The sequence below is a fragment of the Charadrius vociferus genome, unplaced genomic scaffold (genome assembly GCF_000708025.1).
Source record: "Charadrius vociferus isolate BGI_N301 unplaced genomic scaffold, ASM70802v2 scaffold115, whole genome shotgun sequence".
Lineage (NCBI taxonomy): Eukaryota > Metazoa > Chordata > Aves > Charadriiformes > Charadriidae > Charadrius > Charadrius vociferus.
The window spans coordinates 2,976,874-2,994,046 of NW_009648636.1; the positions used below are offsets into that span (position 1 = coordinate 2,976,874).

Consider the following 17,173-nt stretch of genomic DNA (forward strand, 5'->3'; position numbering starts at 1 on the left):
GCGCCGAACTGTAATAGGCAGGTAAAGAAAACACGTGAAATGATTCCGTTGGGGCTAAGGTCTCCTTTGGGGTCTGTAACGCTGAGAGCCGTAGGGTTACGGTCAGTCCAGGCATAAAAGCTCTATTACAAAATGGAGACATGCGTGATGAGTCTGACGGATGCTGAAATACGGTGATTCCATGGGTTGTCAAAATTACATGTATTTTCCAGAGAAGATAAGAGGCTTTCTGAAGAAGAGCATTAACCGTGGAAAAGAGAAAAGGAGAGAGGGATATTACAGTTACAGGAAAAAAAGTGACATCTGGGTGCCCTTGGGTTGGCTTTCCAAGCTTACATCCCCTGCGGGCTGTAGTCATCCCACCCCCCAACCAGCGCAGTTTTTGCAGTATCATTTTCTTGTTTAATTTCTCAATTTTTCTCCTCTATTTCTTATCATAACATGGGGTTTTTTTAGCTTTCCTCTGACACGCTGTCTGCCTGAATTGGCTTACACTGTGCTCGCCCTCTGAGCCGGGCATTAGAGCTGCCCCGGCACCGTCCAGCCCTGCTGCTTCCCTGGAGGTGCTCCAGAAGACGCCGAATATTGAGCCATTGCCATTTTTTACCTCCTTAATTCTGGGAAGAGCCTGGTGGATAGATTTAGTTTTCCTTGACATCAACAGAAAGGCTTCAAAATTAGGTGGATCAAGCCTGGGGATTATCCCTTCTTCTATTCAGCGGCCGCAGCACCTGGCTATGAGGGCGATAAGAACATACAGTAGTTTATTACTTTTGTTTCAAGTGTTTCCTCCCTTCCTCAATGACTTCTCTCCAATATTTGAGCTCCACTCCTGTCCCCGCGTCATAAAAGTTAGACTAAACGCTGTAGAATAATGCTTTGTAAAATTTAAATGGCAGAGACGATCGTCTGCTTTATTAGATAAAATAAATGACAAATTGGCCCAAATTGGAGATGTTTGCGCGATGGAGAAGCTCAGCCTTGTCCCCAGCCCTCCCTCTTCTTATCCTCTTCAGAAAAGCTGGAACACATTTCAATTTTGTTCTTAGTACTTTTGGATAAATGACTAACGGCTCTGCTGAGTAGGGGCCATTCACCTCACCAGTGCTGCAGAACCAGGCAGGAAAGCAGATGGGCTTTTTCCATGCGGGCAGTAGCCGCTGGTGGGCCAGCACACCTTTCCAGCCACAAGCCGTGGCCAGCAAGGCAGCTGCGGAGACAGCTGAAACACCGATTTTCCAATTTTGCCCGTTTTATTAACTCAAGTAGCTTTATAGATGCAATCAATACAATAATCTGAAGAATCAACATGTCAGTCGATCTGTGTGTTCAAACAACATTGAGTAGAATTTAAAATATTTACGGGTGCTCTCTAATAATTCTAAGTATTGCTTACGGATCAAATGAAGAATAGCAGGACGTGAGCAGTTTTGGTGCGAAGTGGTACAGTCGTACCCCAGTCACGTAGCAGGTGTAGAGAAGCTCAGATATTGTCTGTGCCGGAACACATCTACTGATATTAATAAGGTTCATCTTCACAGTGAAATATAGAATCACAGAATGATTTAGGTTGGAAGGGACCTTAAAGACCATCTGGTTCCAACCCCACTGCCGTGGGCAGGGACACCTCCCACCAGCCCAGGTTGCTCCAAGCCCCGTCCAACCCGGCCTTGAACCCCTCCAGGGATGGGGCAGCCACAGCTTCTCTGGGAAACCTGCGCCAGGGGCTCACCACCCTCAGAGTGAAAAATTTCTTCCTAATATCTAATCTAAATCTTCCCTCTTCCAGTTTGAAGCCATTCCCCCTCGTCCTGTCAAGGTACACGTAACAAGCGTATATGTCCGCTGCAACAAGCTCTAACAAGCGTACGCATAATTGCAGCTCACCAGTGCGCACTGTTAATGCTTTAACCCGGAACATACTGAACACTTAATCTCTATGTAAAAGCTCAATTTTGCTTTAATCTTTAGGAAGTAAATATTTTATTAGAATGGTTCCCACTGTATTAGTCTCATTTTTCACCGTGTGGTTAGACCCTCCATTGAAGTTTTCAACCAACAAGTCAGAGTTTGTTTTTCATAATTGGGCACAGGGGAGATCACAAGAGCTATGTTGCTAACTGCAGCTGGTTCTTTTCACACCTAATTGCATTTGCGTTTGCTGTTTACAGGGTTGCAGAGATTTTGCGAAGATATAGAAATGATGATTGGATTCCAGCCAAGTAAATTCTGGAGAGTCTGTTGGGCATTTGTGACCCCGACTATTTTAACAGTAAGCAAAATTTTTTTCTTTAATGTCTTCTCCAAAGAGTTCCGTTGTCGTTTCTTCATCAGTCGTGATGTTTCTGAAGGGTAGTAATTAAATCTTGGATGCAGATACCCAGACACACGGGCGCACGTGTTGTTGCATGTGTATGTAGTAGAAAAAAAGAGCGTAAGTAACGGTATTTTTGGCAAAGAAGGGATGGTGAGTCTCCAAATGCTGCCGTGGTAGCCTTCCCCTGCCTGTGCGAAGTACTGGTATGGCATACCACTACGTACCGGCATTTTTCATTATTGTATACACGCGCGTGTGTGCGATATATACATATGTATGTATACACGCGCAGAGGGAGAGGAAATGATATGATCCCCTCCCGTCTTTTCTCAGGTTGAGGTAGGGGAAAACCATCGTATTGAGTCATAAACCAATCTGAGAGACGTGCTTTGGAAAGGCTGACGCGGAAATCGGAGTGCCAAAGTTTTAGCTGCAAAGGTGGAGGTATTTTTTGCCAAGGTCAGCGTAGTTCTGGTCGGGATAACAAATATAAATCCCTTCGGTTTCTCTAAAAAAAAAAAAAAAAGGGGGAGGGGAGGAAGAAAATATAAAAGGGCAAAAGAGAAAAGATAAAGGGAAAGAAGGAAAGGAAAGGGAAAAGAAGGGAAGGAAAAAAGGGGAAGAAGGGAAGGAAAAAAGGGGAAGAAGGGAAGGAAAAAAGGGGAAGAAGGGAAGGGAAAGGGGGAAGAAGGGAAGGGAAAGGGGGAAGAAGGGAAGGGAAAGGGGGAAGAAGGGAAGGGAAAGGGGGGAGAAGGGAAGGGAAAGGGGGAAGAAGGGAAGGGAAAGGGGGAAGAAGGGAAGGGAAAGGGGGAAGAAGGGAAGGGAAAGGGGGAAGAAGGGAAGGGAAAGGGGGAAGAAGGGAAGGGAAAGGGGGAAGAAGGGAAGGGAAAGGGGGAAGAAGGGAAGGGAAAGGGGGAAGAAGGGAAGGGAAAGGGGGAAGAAGGGAAGGGAAAGGGGGAAGAAGGGAAGGGAAAGGGGGAAGAAGGGAAGGGAAAGGGGGAAGAAGGGAAGGGAAAGGGGGAAGAAGGGAAGGGAAAGGGGGAAGAAGGGAAGGGAAAGGGGGAAGAAGGGAAGGGAAAGGGGGAAGAAGGGAAGGGAAAGGGGGAAGAAGGGAAGGGAAAGGGGGAAGAAGGGAAGGGAAAGGGGGAAGAAGGGAAGGGAAAGGGGGAAGAAGGGAAGGGAAAGGGGGAAGAAGGGAAGGGAAAGGGGGAAGAAGGGAAGGGAAAGGGGGAAGAAGGGAAGGGAAAGGGGGAAGAAGGGAAGGGAAAGGGGGAAGAAGGGAAGGGAAAGGGGGAAGAAGGGAAGGGAAAGGGGGAAGAAGGGAAGGGAAAGGGGGAAGAAGGGAAGGGAAAGGGGGAAGAAGGGAAGGGAAAGGGGGAAGAAGGGAAGGGAAAGGGGGAAGAAGGGAAGGGAAAGGGGGAAGAAGGGAAGGGAAAGGGGGAAGAAGGGAAGGGAAAGGGGGAAGAAGGGAAGGGAAAGGGGGAAGAAGGGAAGGGAAAGGGGGAAGAAGGGAAGGGAAAGGGGGAAGAAGGGAAGGGAAAGGGGGAAGAAGGGAAGGGAAAGGGGGAAGAAGGGAAGGGAAAGGGGGAAGAAGGGAAGGGAAAGGGGGAAGAAGGGAAGGGAAAGGGGGAAGAAGGGAAGGGAAAGGGGGAAGAAGGGAAGGGAAAGGGGGAAGAAGGGAAGGGAAAGGGGGAAGAAGGGAAGGGAAAGGGGGAAGAAGGGAAGGGAAAGGGGGAAGAAGGGAAGGGAAAGGGGGAAGAAGGGAAGGGAAAGGGGGAAGAAGGGAAGGGAAAGGGGGAAGAAGGGAAGGGAAAGGGGGAAGAAGGGAAGGGAAAGGTGGTTTTCTGGGGGGTGGGGGGTTGTTTTTTTGTGGATTTTTTTGTTTGTTTGTTTGGCTTTTTTTTTTTTTAAACTTTATTTTTATATCCACCCCAAAACCTGGAATAAGGCTTCACATCAAACCCAGATCTCCATTTAATCTAAAAAAAAAAAGGCACTTTCTCAATTTCACCATTGCTACACATCTTTTTTCAAGTCCGAGAGTGCAAGTGTAATCCCTCCAGCTACATTTACAATCTACCTCAATACCTAAATACAGATGCAATCTTTGAGTGCAGATGGTATTTTGGCACAAGAATGGAATAATCCTTTTTGCCCCTTTGAAAGCCGTCAGCCCGGTAAGTCGGTATAAAACCACCAAGGTGTCTTTCACCGGTATGTGATGGTTGAGAGCACCTACTTCAGCCTGAACATCCCCAGGCCTGGACCACTGGTGTGGCAAAATGGTCAGTATTTGTGTAGGGGTTTAAAAACTCATCATTTCGCAGCTGTGCTAAATAGTTCCTGCAGGTATTCGTAGATTTTTAGAATCGTAGAATCATAGAATTGTCTAGGTTGGAAGACACCCTTGGGATCATCAAGTCCAACCATCTACCCTACTCTACAAAGTTCTCCCAATATCCCCCAATACCACATCTAAATGGCTCTTTTAGGTGCAAGATAAGAAAAGTTACTAGAATTTCTGCTAAGAGACACATTTTGAAACAATCTCTTGTCATCTGCCTGGGCTGAAGGAGCAAATTGGTGACTCCATCGTCCTTTGCAATCTCTTCTTCCAGAGAAGTTGTATTTTGGCTCATGTGCTGGTTCCTGTTCGTGCTGTTCTTTAGTGCAGCATAAACATTGGGAAATCTTTTTATTTTTGTGGGGAAAAAAAAAAGGCTCTGGATAAAGTTAATAACTTCTTTTTGGTATTGTTAATTCAGGAAAGGGGTAATTATTATTTTTTTTCCCCCTGAAAACTGAAAAAGGGTTAGTTTTTGCAGCCAGGATGCATGTGTGAGGGGACTAGTGAGTTTTGGGGAGCTCAACACAATCCTGAGTTGCGAGGAAAAGAAACCTTCTATGATGACAACAATTTCTCCAATGGCCATAGTGAAGATATGCTACTTTCCTGCACAGATTTTCCTCTGCCCATTGTCTTTGCGGAAGTATAGTATTGCTTTGCAGGAAAACCAGGTAGATCTATCTTACCTATCCAGTGGCAACTGTGGTTTGATCGTGACAATATATAGGTATCGTCGTAAATCCATTTTTAAAAGTTTGAAGACATAGCCCAGTTTAATCTCTAGTATTAGGATAACATAAATGGTAACGCATTTTTTTTTTCCTCTGGAGGACCTTGCTAAAACATGAGGGTGTGTGCACTTTTTTTTTAATCTGGGTTTTTTTGGTTTTTTTTCTTCCAACGGCCATTTTCAAGATGCTGCCTTAGACCCATTGTTACACCTCTGAAGGGAATTGTAAGGCTTTTCTGCAAATTGCTCAGTTCTTTTACTGATCAGCCTTGCACTCTTAGCCGCTGCTGCTAATCACAACCAGGGAATAGGAAATTACGTTGCCTCTTAAGGGGAAGCAAATTTGCAAAGCAAAGGAGGTCAGTTCAAACTTGCGCGTTCTGTTTTTGTTCCCTCCAAATGTAATACTTAGTGAACTTACAGTGAGAAACAAATTGATACCGATCAGTCGTAACTCAATTTTTATGCAATGGAAACCGACAATGCGAACCCAAGCAAATACATTCTTTTCTGTTGTTGCCTCTGTAAAGCAAATATTTGATACATTTGGGTAGTCTAATATTAGACTTTCAATTACCCCACATCTCTGGAAATAAAACTGATCATTTTTATACGTGCCTTCGCCTAGTTATACCGCTATAAATCTTCTGTGTGCAATTATTGCGCGCGCGGGCATTTCCCAAAAGTTCCTGAATTATGCACAAATGTAAGCAGCTGAATCGCTATTCGTACAGTAAGTGAAATGGAGTAACTTAGCATAATCACATTAGGTAAAACTGCCAATAGACCATGTAATAAAGCACGTTACTCTGGGGGCGAGAATCTCATTTCGGTTCTTCTGGCATAAACACAGTGATTTTTCTGGGATTTTGCAAGATTTCCTTGAAACTCATTAGATTCAGACCCTGACCTGTTTATTACAGCTCGTGGCAGCGCTCTGCCTTAGGTGTACGCACTTTTATCTGTATTCCATATGTACCAGCTCTGCGTGTGGATACCTACTGTTTGCTGCGTAACCGTCTCGTTTTGCTTCTTCAAACGTATTTGTTTTCTTTCCCTGTTTCCAGTTTATTCTCTGCTTCAGTTTTTACCAATGGGAACCGATGACTTACGGAGCTTACCACTACCCGGGCTGGTCCATGGTGCTCGGGTGGCTGATGCTGGCCTGCTCGGTGATCTGGATCCCGGTGATGTTTGTGATAAAAATGCATCTCGCCCCGGGCAAATTTATTGAGGTAACGCTTCTGCCTTTTTTTTTTTTTTTTTTTCTGCTTAAAAATACAGTCACAGGAGACTGTCGGTTTTATTTTACATTGATTTTTTTTTTTTTTTTTTTTGTGATATTGAATGTCTAATAGCGCTGAGATTCCTTTCTGGTTAACCAGTTATTGTGTTGTGAAGAGATGCTCAGTTGAGTCAAAATGCAGACTTTCCATTTCCCGTTCCTCAAAGAAAAATGCTCTTAAGTCGTTAAGAGAGACAACTGGAAGGGGTTACAGATTTCCTGAGCCCCAGTGTGGTGTTACCAAGAGAAAGTTGTTCTCCCAGCTCTGTTGGCCTTTTCGCCAGAGCAGCACGGAGCCATGGGAAGCATCAGCTGTCACGGCGAGCCCAGTGCTCAGTGCCAGGTGGCGTCAATCAGGAGTCGCCTGTTTGCGGAGTGCGGGATGGTCGGGTACCCGAGTCATCCGGGATGTGCTCCAGGAAGTTGTGCCGCTTGATGAAGTTGGGGAATAAGACGTATGAAAAGACGTCATGCTCTACAGATCAAACTGCTTGTGATAAAATTTAGCTGGAGATCTTTTTTATTTTCCCTCCTTCTTCATCTCTATTTTTCCTGGCTATGCTGATCGTCTCTGACACCCGGGCTTCAAAAAATTCCGGGCGGCACTTTATTTTTATGCTGCTTTTCTTTATTTTGCAAATCGGCATCCTGCCACTTCCCCCTGCCGCTCCAGAAACGTGGCAGTCCCCTTCTGCTCCCTGGCTCTGTGCCCTGGTCCTCCCTGCCACCTAGGCTGCCACCTAGCATCGGCTAGATTGGAAGGGACCCTAAAGTTCATCGAGTCCAACCATTAACCTAACACTGCCAAGTCCACCACTAAACCATCTCCCTCAGCACCACATCTACCTCTCTTTTAAATACCTCCAGGGATGGTGGAGCCGCTCCCTGGCTCTTCCCATCCTGTTGGCTCCTCAGCTCCTTGCAGGGCCCGGTACAGCGATGTCTTTCTCCTGTCGGCATTTCATCCCTTTGTTGCGTTCACCTTGTTAGCTGAAGAAGTTCGGTGGCCTCATTTTTGGTCTTTGAGGCTTTCTCGGTTCTGTCTCCTCCTCACTGCACACTGCTTGTGCTGCTCCCGCCTCGTGATGCGGAGCAGACGCTCGCCTCCCCTCTTCAGCTCTCCTGCAAAACCCGTCGGGGCTGTTACACGCCTCAAAAATGAAAAGGAGAGAAAATGTACTAAAATAGAATAATCTTTTGGTCTCTCAATATGTCGCGCTACACATGCCTGAGGGAAAAGACGACGCTTTTCTGCTTCACGCGGAGGAAAGGAGTTTAATATTAAGTGGTGGGACACCCTAGGGAGAGCATCTGCACCGTTGGCAGCAGGCAACGAGGCCACTTGTCTAAAGGGCCACTCAGCCCTTGTGTAGAGCACGTTGGAGCGCATAGGTCAGGAGACAACTGCTCCTACTGGAAATGAGCTAATGTTAAATTAAACGTGCCTGTTTACCGTCTCATCAGTTTCTCTCATTGGGACAAGTTGTTCTGCCTCAAATCTTCTAACTTCTATGTGTAGTACTGGTATATACGTTGTCACAAAAATAGGGTGCTCTCCTTACTGACCCTCTCTAGTGGTGCACCCAAAGAAACAGCAAAAACTTGGATCTGTTTTGAAGGGGCTTTTGCTGAAGCTCTTCCAGACGTAGCTCGGTATTTCTTCAATACTGAGTCTGCTGCATAAAATTATTATGGTTGATTTGGGAGGTAAGAGTTGCAAACTGGTAATTAAGCAGAGATTAAAATAACTGATATAGAGGTCTGATTCACTTTATTAGGTAATAAACATATAATTGTTCCCTCTCAAGTCATCAGAAATATGTTTTCTTTCCTTTTTATCTGTAAATGCGCCAATCAAATTATATATTCAATAAAGAAATCAGCGGAAAGATTAGAAGATTTTTGTTGTTTTCCAGGTTAACGTTCTCTTTCTTTTTTTTTCCTGCAGATAGAAATGAAACATTTTTGTCATCTTAAAATTAAAATCTTTGTTCATTCATAGCAATGTACTTCTTTTTGGTCATTTGTATACTTTGGGGAAATATGCTAAACAGAAATCCAATTATTTTAATGCAGTTACCCACTGCTTAGACCATTGGGCTAAGTAATTGTGCACATGTCCTTCAGTAAGTGAGCTGCACAATCTGTAGCGGTGGTTCTGTTCTCCCTTCACATGGTGCGCAGGAGAATGTATAATTAAAATCTGGGCACTTTATCCTCTATTAATCTTGCAAACTTTGTGCAAAACAAACACTGAGCAGCAGAGCATTGCAGGGCCACTATCAATAATCTCAAATGAGCCCATCCTCATTGCTTCTGCACTGTCATTCCGCTTCGTAACTTCGAATGAGACTCTCTTTTTCTCTCCCCCACATTGCAGCGACTCAAGTTGGTGTGCTCTCCACAGCCCGACTGGGGTCCGTTTTTGGCCAAGCACCGCGGTGAACGTTACATGAATATGATCGATCCACTGGGAACCTCTTCCCTGGGACTTAAACTGCCGGTGAAGGATATAGAGCTGGGGACCCAATGCTAATGACTATTACATGGGTGGCAATAACATTGTCAGCCTTTTCTGATTCCTCCCCCCCGTTTTCTTTCCTCGCTTTTTCTTCTTTTCTTTTTCGCAGTGCCTGAAAGTGGTTGCTTAGGAAAGTAGGACTAACTGTTGCATGCCATAGGGAAGACCTAGCTAGACCACTTCCAGGTGCAGGTGATGCCCATGCCCTGTTCTGCACCTGGTGAGACAGGAAAAATGTACTGCGTAACGGGTGACGTACCAGGTTTTGTCAGGTGATGTAGGAATAAAAAAAAAAAAAAACCACAATGGAAAAAAAAAAATCTCTTAAGGAAATTATGTGCATAATTTGACCCGTTTCACACAAGCATCCTTGTAACAGGTAGCTGTGATTAGGACGAGGATTTTGTTACCCGTGTAATCCAAGGGAAGTTCAGCCCTCGGATGGGATGGAAGTGAGCAAAGGGGTTGTCCTGTAGTGCTGGTATAAATCCAGCATAAGGCTCACGCGGTAGGCGGGGTGACTTTGCCTACATTGACAGTTTTCAAGTAGAAAAAAGTAAAAATTAAAGAAGTAATTACTTAAGACTGGGACTAAACTGCATTTGAGTCTAGAAGTGGTTTGGGAATGGTGCGAGACTGAGGTGTATGGGCATCACTGTTCAAAGTACCGTCATAACGTTTCTTTTGAGAATTTGCTATTTGTCATTTCAATTAAAAATGCCTCGGTTATGAGAAGTGTCTGAAACCTTGCCCCACACTAAGCGCAACTGTGGTTTTAGTCACTTCGCTCCGATACTCTGAACACAGTTTTCCTTGTTTCTCTGCTTTTGTTTACAGTATCTCCTCAAGAAGCCATCATATAATTTGTGCCTAACTTTGTATTCTTACAGTGGTAAGTGTAGTCTAGTTACCACCTGACAACAGTTATTAGAAGTTAGATGTGCTGTTCAACTTTGTGACTCCCCGTTCATTCTCCTATGAACATCTTTATATAATCTTTAGATGTATTCTTCTCTTTCAACTGATGGGGAAATAGCAGAACCCCGCTTGTCTATATATTATATATATAGCACGTAAATTCTTCAAAGCAGTATTCTCTCTGAAATGTACATAGGTGGTTTTTTTTTTTCATTTAAAACATTTTCATTAAATAAAAAACCAAAAAAACCCAGCGATTACCCACTGCAGTCATCCATACGGATGCAACATTAGATATAGAAAATGCGAGGGTTGGGGGGAGAGGACAGTTTAGTAGATGGCCATTATAACATCGTGGAGCAACAGGACATTGTAAATCATTACATTTTAGAAATCAGATACAAGCGGTGATAGGAATGTTAGACTTCAATAGTTTTGATACCTATTGGGCAGAGTAAAAATAGAGCTTTTTAAGAGTACATTTATTTACCTGAATAGAAAATTAGCCCAATTTATTGTAAATGCACTAGAATGAGGGAGAAAAATATATCTTCCATAATTGGCAAAACTGTAACCTTTACTATCTTGTTATATCCTATACATACATATATGATATTTTTTAACGGTGATCGGTGTTCATGTAGTGTGTACTAGTGATGTTTTCTGTCCCTATAAATATCTTATCAATCAGTGTAGAGATGGTGAGCTTAGAGTAGTTTAGCCTGTTTTTTCCTTCCCCACACATACTGCTGCAGTCGCCGGTAAATGTTCTTTCCTTTCAGGGGACTGTTTCTATCCCGTTCTTTTGTCTGTCTGTCTTCATATTACAGGGTCTCAGGTAAATCTTCAGTTAATGTGTGTCCGTAGATCAGTAGAGGTGTTGTTTCATCCCGTCGAAGAAAACAAAACAAAACCTAAACCTTAACGTCACACTTCCACCGAATCGTTAACTTCTTTTCTCTCTCTCTCTCTCTCTCTCTCTGTGTGTATATATATATGTATATTAAATATATTAATCATTTTGCTGAACTTCCTCTTTCACGGGGCAATTAGTGTTGCCAGTTCTAGGCACTGCTGGAGACCTTTAATCCTCAGGCGGGACAAGCGAAGCGCCATCAGGGGTTGTCACCCAGCCAGGGGAGGGCAGATTTTGCCATATTTTGTGCTGACCCCCGAATCCCCACTCGGGGGGCTCTGCCGGTCCCCGTCTCACACTGCAGCCAGACGGGACCCTTCCGTGAGCTTCTCTGCCTTAAAGCTGTGCCCCCCTTCCCCGGTGCCAGCTTCGCCTGCTGTTTTTAATAAGGGGGGAGGGGTGGCTATTCTTACTTCTGGCTTTTATTTTCCTGGCAGAGGCAGGTTGGAGAAGCCACGCTCTGTTTGGAGTAATGAAGGTGCGTAAAGATGAGCTGGAAATGTGCCCCTCACGTCTACGTGGGGCTGAGGGGCCTTCTCTGGGTGAAGAAAGGGACCTAAGTCAGCACCTCTAGTGGGAATGATGTGTTTTTATCAGGATAAATAGCTTTAGGCCTCTCTTTACCAATATTACCCAGCATCTTGATTTTATTTTTGGAGTCCAGGCTAGTTTATTTTCACTACTAGTGTAAAATAACAAATCCATAGCTTCGTTCCTCTTTTAAAAAAAGAAAATACACCCAAATCGCTTAACAGTTTTCTGAATCCTTTCACTTACTAACTTGTCTCAGGACATGCATTGGAACCGGGATTAACTAATTGCAATAAAATTACCTCGGTGTAAGGATGTCAGTTACTGTCTACCTTAAGTATAAAAGAGATATCATTTGAAGGAATACTGCTAGATTATGATATTTTTTCCTTTGGCTTGGATTACCGAACCAGAATGCATATGAAAAATTGAATTGCTTTCCCTGATTTATGTAATTAATCTGCCTGCTTTTAATTTAGATGTTGTTCCTGTGCCTGCTAAGTCATTAGCACAGGATTAGGCTTGACTTTGAAACTCTGAAAACAGATGACAGTGATTTTGTTCTCACTGATATTTGCCTTCAGCTTTGACCTCTATTACTAGGCTTGCAAAAACATTTGGAGAGGGGGGAGAAACGAATATAAAAAAAAAATCACAGAAGATGTGACATTTTCGCTGTATGCTAAAAGCAGATTTTTTTTTTTTCACATTAGACCTTTTTTTAAAGTATTTTACTGGCAAATCTGAATGTTGAGATTAAATTACCCAGCAGTGTCTTCTTTAAATGAGAAGTAACCTTGAAGTTTGGGAATGCACTTCATTTACCATGTTCTAGGAAAAGTTTGCATGTACTTTGATAATTTTCTAAAAATAAATTTAGTAACTAATTAAATACCAGTAAAGATCTTTAAAAAAAAAAAAAAAAGGAGGGGAAAAAGCCATATTAGTAAAAATGTGATGTATGTACTTGCAGATCTATCTATCTTGTGAGTAAAAAATGTTCAAATTTGGTGAAATTACTTATGTTGCATATTTTTTCTTTGAAATGAAATCGAATTTCTGGATGAGCTGAGACGCATTATTGTATGCATTAAAGATTATATTTAATGCAAATGCTTGCCATCTTCAAGTTCTTTGGGTCTTCCTAGTCTTTTTAATATGCAATGTTCAAAACCTGTGTTTCAGCTAGACGTGGCAGCACTTTGTTTCCAAAAGAAGGGTTTAACAAAATGACCTTTAATTGAAAAAGACTCGGATTGTCTTTATGTGATGTTTTAATTGGGTCAACGTAGTCTTTTGATTAGGTTCTGCTCCACTGACCACATTAGATGTGCCTCAGCACTGAAGATCATTGCTTCCGATACACTGTGTGGCTGTCTCTTACCATGGAATTCCAACGCCTGATTTATTTTAAATACCTTTGTTCTTTTTTGAATATATGTACAGTTGTATGGATAATATGATTTCTTGTTGCCTGTGTTAAAGCAACTGCTTATTTACGGCAGATGTTGCTTTCCTATTGGTTTCTTATTCTGCAGATCCACTTTTTCTTGCAATTAAAGACAGACTTGTAGGGATTGTGGGTAGCGGGCTGCAGAGCTTCGGCACGTGGCGTCCCAGAAAGTGTCGCCGTTTTTTGCTATTACCACCATAAGAGACGTTTGTTTCTTAGTTTGTAGTTAAATGGTGTGCACGTAAAATATCTGTAAAATGGTCAGAGCTTGACATCCCCGAGGGACTCAGGTTGATGACTTGCGGGGGGAGGGTTACGGGTATTTGGGGTTTCTGCCTTTGTCACCCTCAGGCAGCCTATCGCCAAAGAGAGAAGGTTTTCCTGATGGGTTTAACATAATGTGAGAACCGGGCTGGACCTTACTGCTTGCAATATTATTATTTGCCCATAATGTTTAAATACATCTTCAGGTAACCATTTGCCTTATAGCTATCTTCCATTGTTAGGAAAACTATCGATCGACTAAAACATGTTGTTATCTGTCATTTATATTATGTAGTATTACCTTGTAAGGTAGATGCTTAGCTGGTATAAATTGCTACAGCTTTGTTTGGAGCTGTGACAATTTACACCAGCTGAGAATTTGCGCCCTGTGTCCTATGGCACTTTATTATGGACCCATCGCTGATGGGTTAAATCTTAATTACTTGCGTAATGTCATATATAAATATATATATATATTTACAGGCATTCTATGGGGTACTGCTGCCTATGGATAAAGATTTGTACCCTAACCAGGTCATTATAATTTTTTCATTAGCTATACGTGGAGAAGATATATTATGTTACAAAGGATGCATCATATATATCTCATATAGTACGTATTATAAAGCTGTATGTTTATTAATTTGAGAAATCATTATTCTTGAGGCCCTACCTCAAATTTTGTATTTATGTGTACAAATGCAATTTATTGTATTATATATTTGCCTATTATATTTGGATGTGATAAATTAAAATTATTCGATAATGTATGGGCTCTAAAGACTCCAAATAAATGTCCAGTGTTTAAAACAGAAAATACATCAACGTTTTTCTGGTGAATGAAACGTCTCTTTTTCCACCGCCTCCTTCCCCACCCAATACGCACCAAAAACATCATTCTTACTTAACACACAGCCTTAAGGTATCCGCAGAATTGATCCATTTGATTGTTAGAAACCTTGAGCAGCAACTGGAAACAGCCCTCTTGGGAAATGGAGATATAGCACAGCTGCAGAAACAAGTATCAATTAAATGTTTGGATTCTTAACTATTTGAGTGCTCTGCAGCTTGTGGAATAATGGATTGCTTATCAGAGAACCAACTAGATTTGCCTAAATCCTTTTTATCCTATCAATTCAGTCATCCCAAAGGTTGTTGGAACTGTTCAAAACAACAGAGGTTCATATCTGCTGGAGATGCAGATGAGAGGTGGAAGGGAAGGGAAGCGTAAGGATGTTCTGAAGTCCTGATGTTGTTGCTCCGTTTGTTTAAAGCTGAATTCCTGCAGTGCGGTGGGGGCAACGCGCCACGACACCGATGCGGTGAGCGAGTTCTTCCCTTCCCGGCAGCCCGCTGTGGGAATGGTACTGATCCAACCCATTTCCCTGCTGGCAGACACCAGCTTTTGACAAGCTTGCTCCCAAATACAATAGCTGAAGTGCAGTGTCTGATCGCAATGTGGCGTCAAACGTGGTGGCAGGTAAGAGATACTAGCGTGGTGCCAAGAACGTGCCAGTGATTCCAGGCAAGGGCCCAATCCTGAAGAGAGCTCAGTCATGATGTGGCAGGACTGTTCCAGGAGTTCTGGTAATCCGTCCCCCCGTTCCCCCCCCCAAAAAAAATAAAGTTCTTTGTTCTGTCCGTGAACTTGCATTTCTCTGAGGTGTGTATGTGCAGATGAGGGAGGTGGCAGGACCTGACGATGTCAGACTAGAGTACTTCTTTGCACGTATAAGGCAGTTTTCATCTTGGAGAAGTCTGAAGTTACCAGGGAGCATCGTAAGAGTCCTCAGAGGCAGGTAAGTGTCATTAGTCCCCTTTTCAGGAGGAAAAACTGAGGCACGTGGAATTTGTCAAATCTCCAGTCAATCAATGTGAGTCAATGACTCAACACACAGATTTTGGGAGTAAAAGACAGTACTTTGCTGTCACCATTAGGCACTACTGCTTTAAATCTTTAAACTTGTGGGAACAAATAAAAATCCATGTCCTTTTGACTTGGTTGTACGGAATCACCCAGGCCATGCTTTAAACCAACGTACGTACGTTACTTAAATGACTAGAAGATGGGTGCATCTTCTATTGCAGTGCTAGCAGATGCCTTTAATTCTTAATAATTTTACTCTTTCGGGTACTGAAATTCCTATGGCCGGAGTGGAGATCGAAGGGCACATCTTATGCCAACCTAATAGACTAATCAGTTGTAAAGTTTAATTTGGACTTTGCGGTCTTCAAACATTAGCTAAACATGTGTTTGGGAATTAAAAGAAAAAAAAAAGGCAGTAGGTATTGCTTCATCACTAACTACAGAAGTAGACAAATGATTTCTCATTGTAAGGCCTCATTCTGGTGCATTTGTAAGATATTTATGCAATTATAAACCTTAACGTGGATACTTTCAGCCTGTTGGACTGTTTATCTAGTCCTTTATTTATCAGTTGGTAGGACGGGTATGGCATACAGTATTCCCCCACCCACCCCTTTACGTCTACTCTTTTTCTTAGTATTTAGGTGTAAATGCTGTTTTTAATTCTTGCCCTCTACTGGCTGCAAAGTAAACTTTGCTCGTATGGATTGCAAGTCTCCCTTCGGAGCCAGGTTTTCCAGGGATGTGAGCCTTACTTGGGAATCGAGGAGATTTTCCATCCCGTGAGCTACGAGGCGTTTTGGGGTGGTGGTGTGGTTTTTGTTGTTTTTTTTTCCTTTTTTTTTTTTCGCCCCAGATAGAAGCACTGTTTTTTCCCACCGTTTGCAGTTCAGCTGGCAATGGGCTCCACACATTCAGCTGCGCTTAAAGTAATACTTAGCACTTTTAATTGCCTTTTATCCAAAGCACGCAAACAACCTTACAACTGCTCAGACAGATACTGGGCCAAGTCAAAAATACTTCATCAAACTGCAAAATGCCCCAAGCTTTGTGGCTGGCAGGACTAACAGTTTAACACCACACGGTTAGCAACATCACAATAATTTCGGTCAAAAATCAAGAGGCATTCAACGTCCAACTGAGAGTGCAAGAACAATCTTTCACAGGAATATTATCTGAGCTGAAATCCAGCCAGCTTGCCAGGATTAGCGCTTTACTCTTGCAAAAGTGCCATCAGACTTTATTTATTTTTTTAATTGCTAAGAGCGTTCAGGAGCACAGTTTTAATTCTTATCTGAAGGTCGTGCCCTTCAGCTATTTATATGCCGAACAAGATCATGTCAGAATCTCTGATTTTTTTTGGTGATAAAGGGAGATGATCTGTTGCCATTGGAGGAGGTGTAAGAACAGCGTTGGCTGGGGGAATGGGATTTTTTGTTTTCTGTCCATTTACCCTATCCTTTTCCGCTATGAACAGCTGAAAATACTTGTAAGATTCTCTCCCGATGTGTGATCATTTGGGCGCTGAGCTGGACTGGAGGAAGACCCACATCTGTGGGACCAGCTCTGTTCAGAGCACTTCCTCGCACTTCTTGCTTGTGTTACTTTTTGCAGTACCTTTGGATGTTTCTGATCAACTGAAGAACAAGTCAGGAATGATGACGACAATCTTTATCCATAAGATTGTTCAAGATGTGTTTGAAGTTGTGCTTTAAAGCTGATAATTCAGTGCAAATTTTTGTATGTACCCACAGTAATTTTTTTTAAATAGCACTTAATCTAGATTTAGGTTAAGCTAATAACAGGTCTGTTTAAGAATCTGTCTCCGACCAGTTTAAATTGTATATCCACTAAAGACTGCATCAAGTAGAAAATGGAAAACTTCAGTTGAATTAGGTTTTATTTGGTGCGTAGAAAGACCCTGGTTTTACTGCCAGATAAGCACAAACGTAGCTAAGCTAACATGAATTGGATGTATAGACCTATTTCACAGAAAGAAATCTCTTCTTAAATCAGAGAGTAAA

At 42.7% G+C, this 17,173-nt stretch overlaps 1 protein-coding gene across 1 annotated transcript in view; it reads left to right on the forward strand.

Moving 5' to 3' along the window:
* Positions 1-9,215, forward strand: part of SLC6A5 (solute carrier family 6 (neurotransmitter transporter), member 5) — a 55,603-nt gene extending 46,388 nt beyond the window's left edge. The window contains 3 exon segments of the mRNA XM_009886304.1: positions 2,172-2,272; positions 6,462-6,629; positions 9,060-9,215. Coding sequence (XP_009884606.1) covers positions 2,172-2,272; positions 6,462-6,629; positions 9,060-9,215 — 425 coding nt within the window.
* Positions 9,216-17,173: the final 7,958 nt, after the last annotated feature.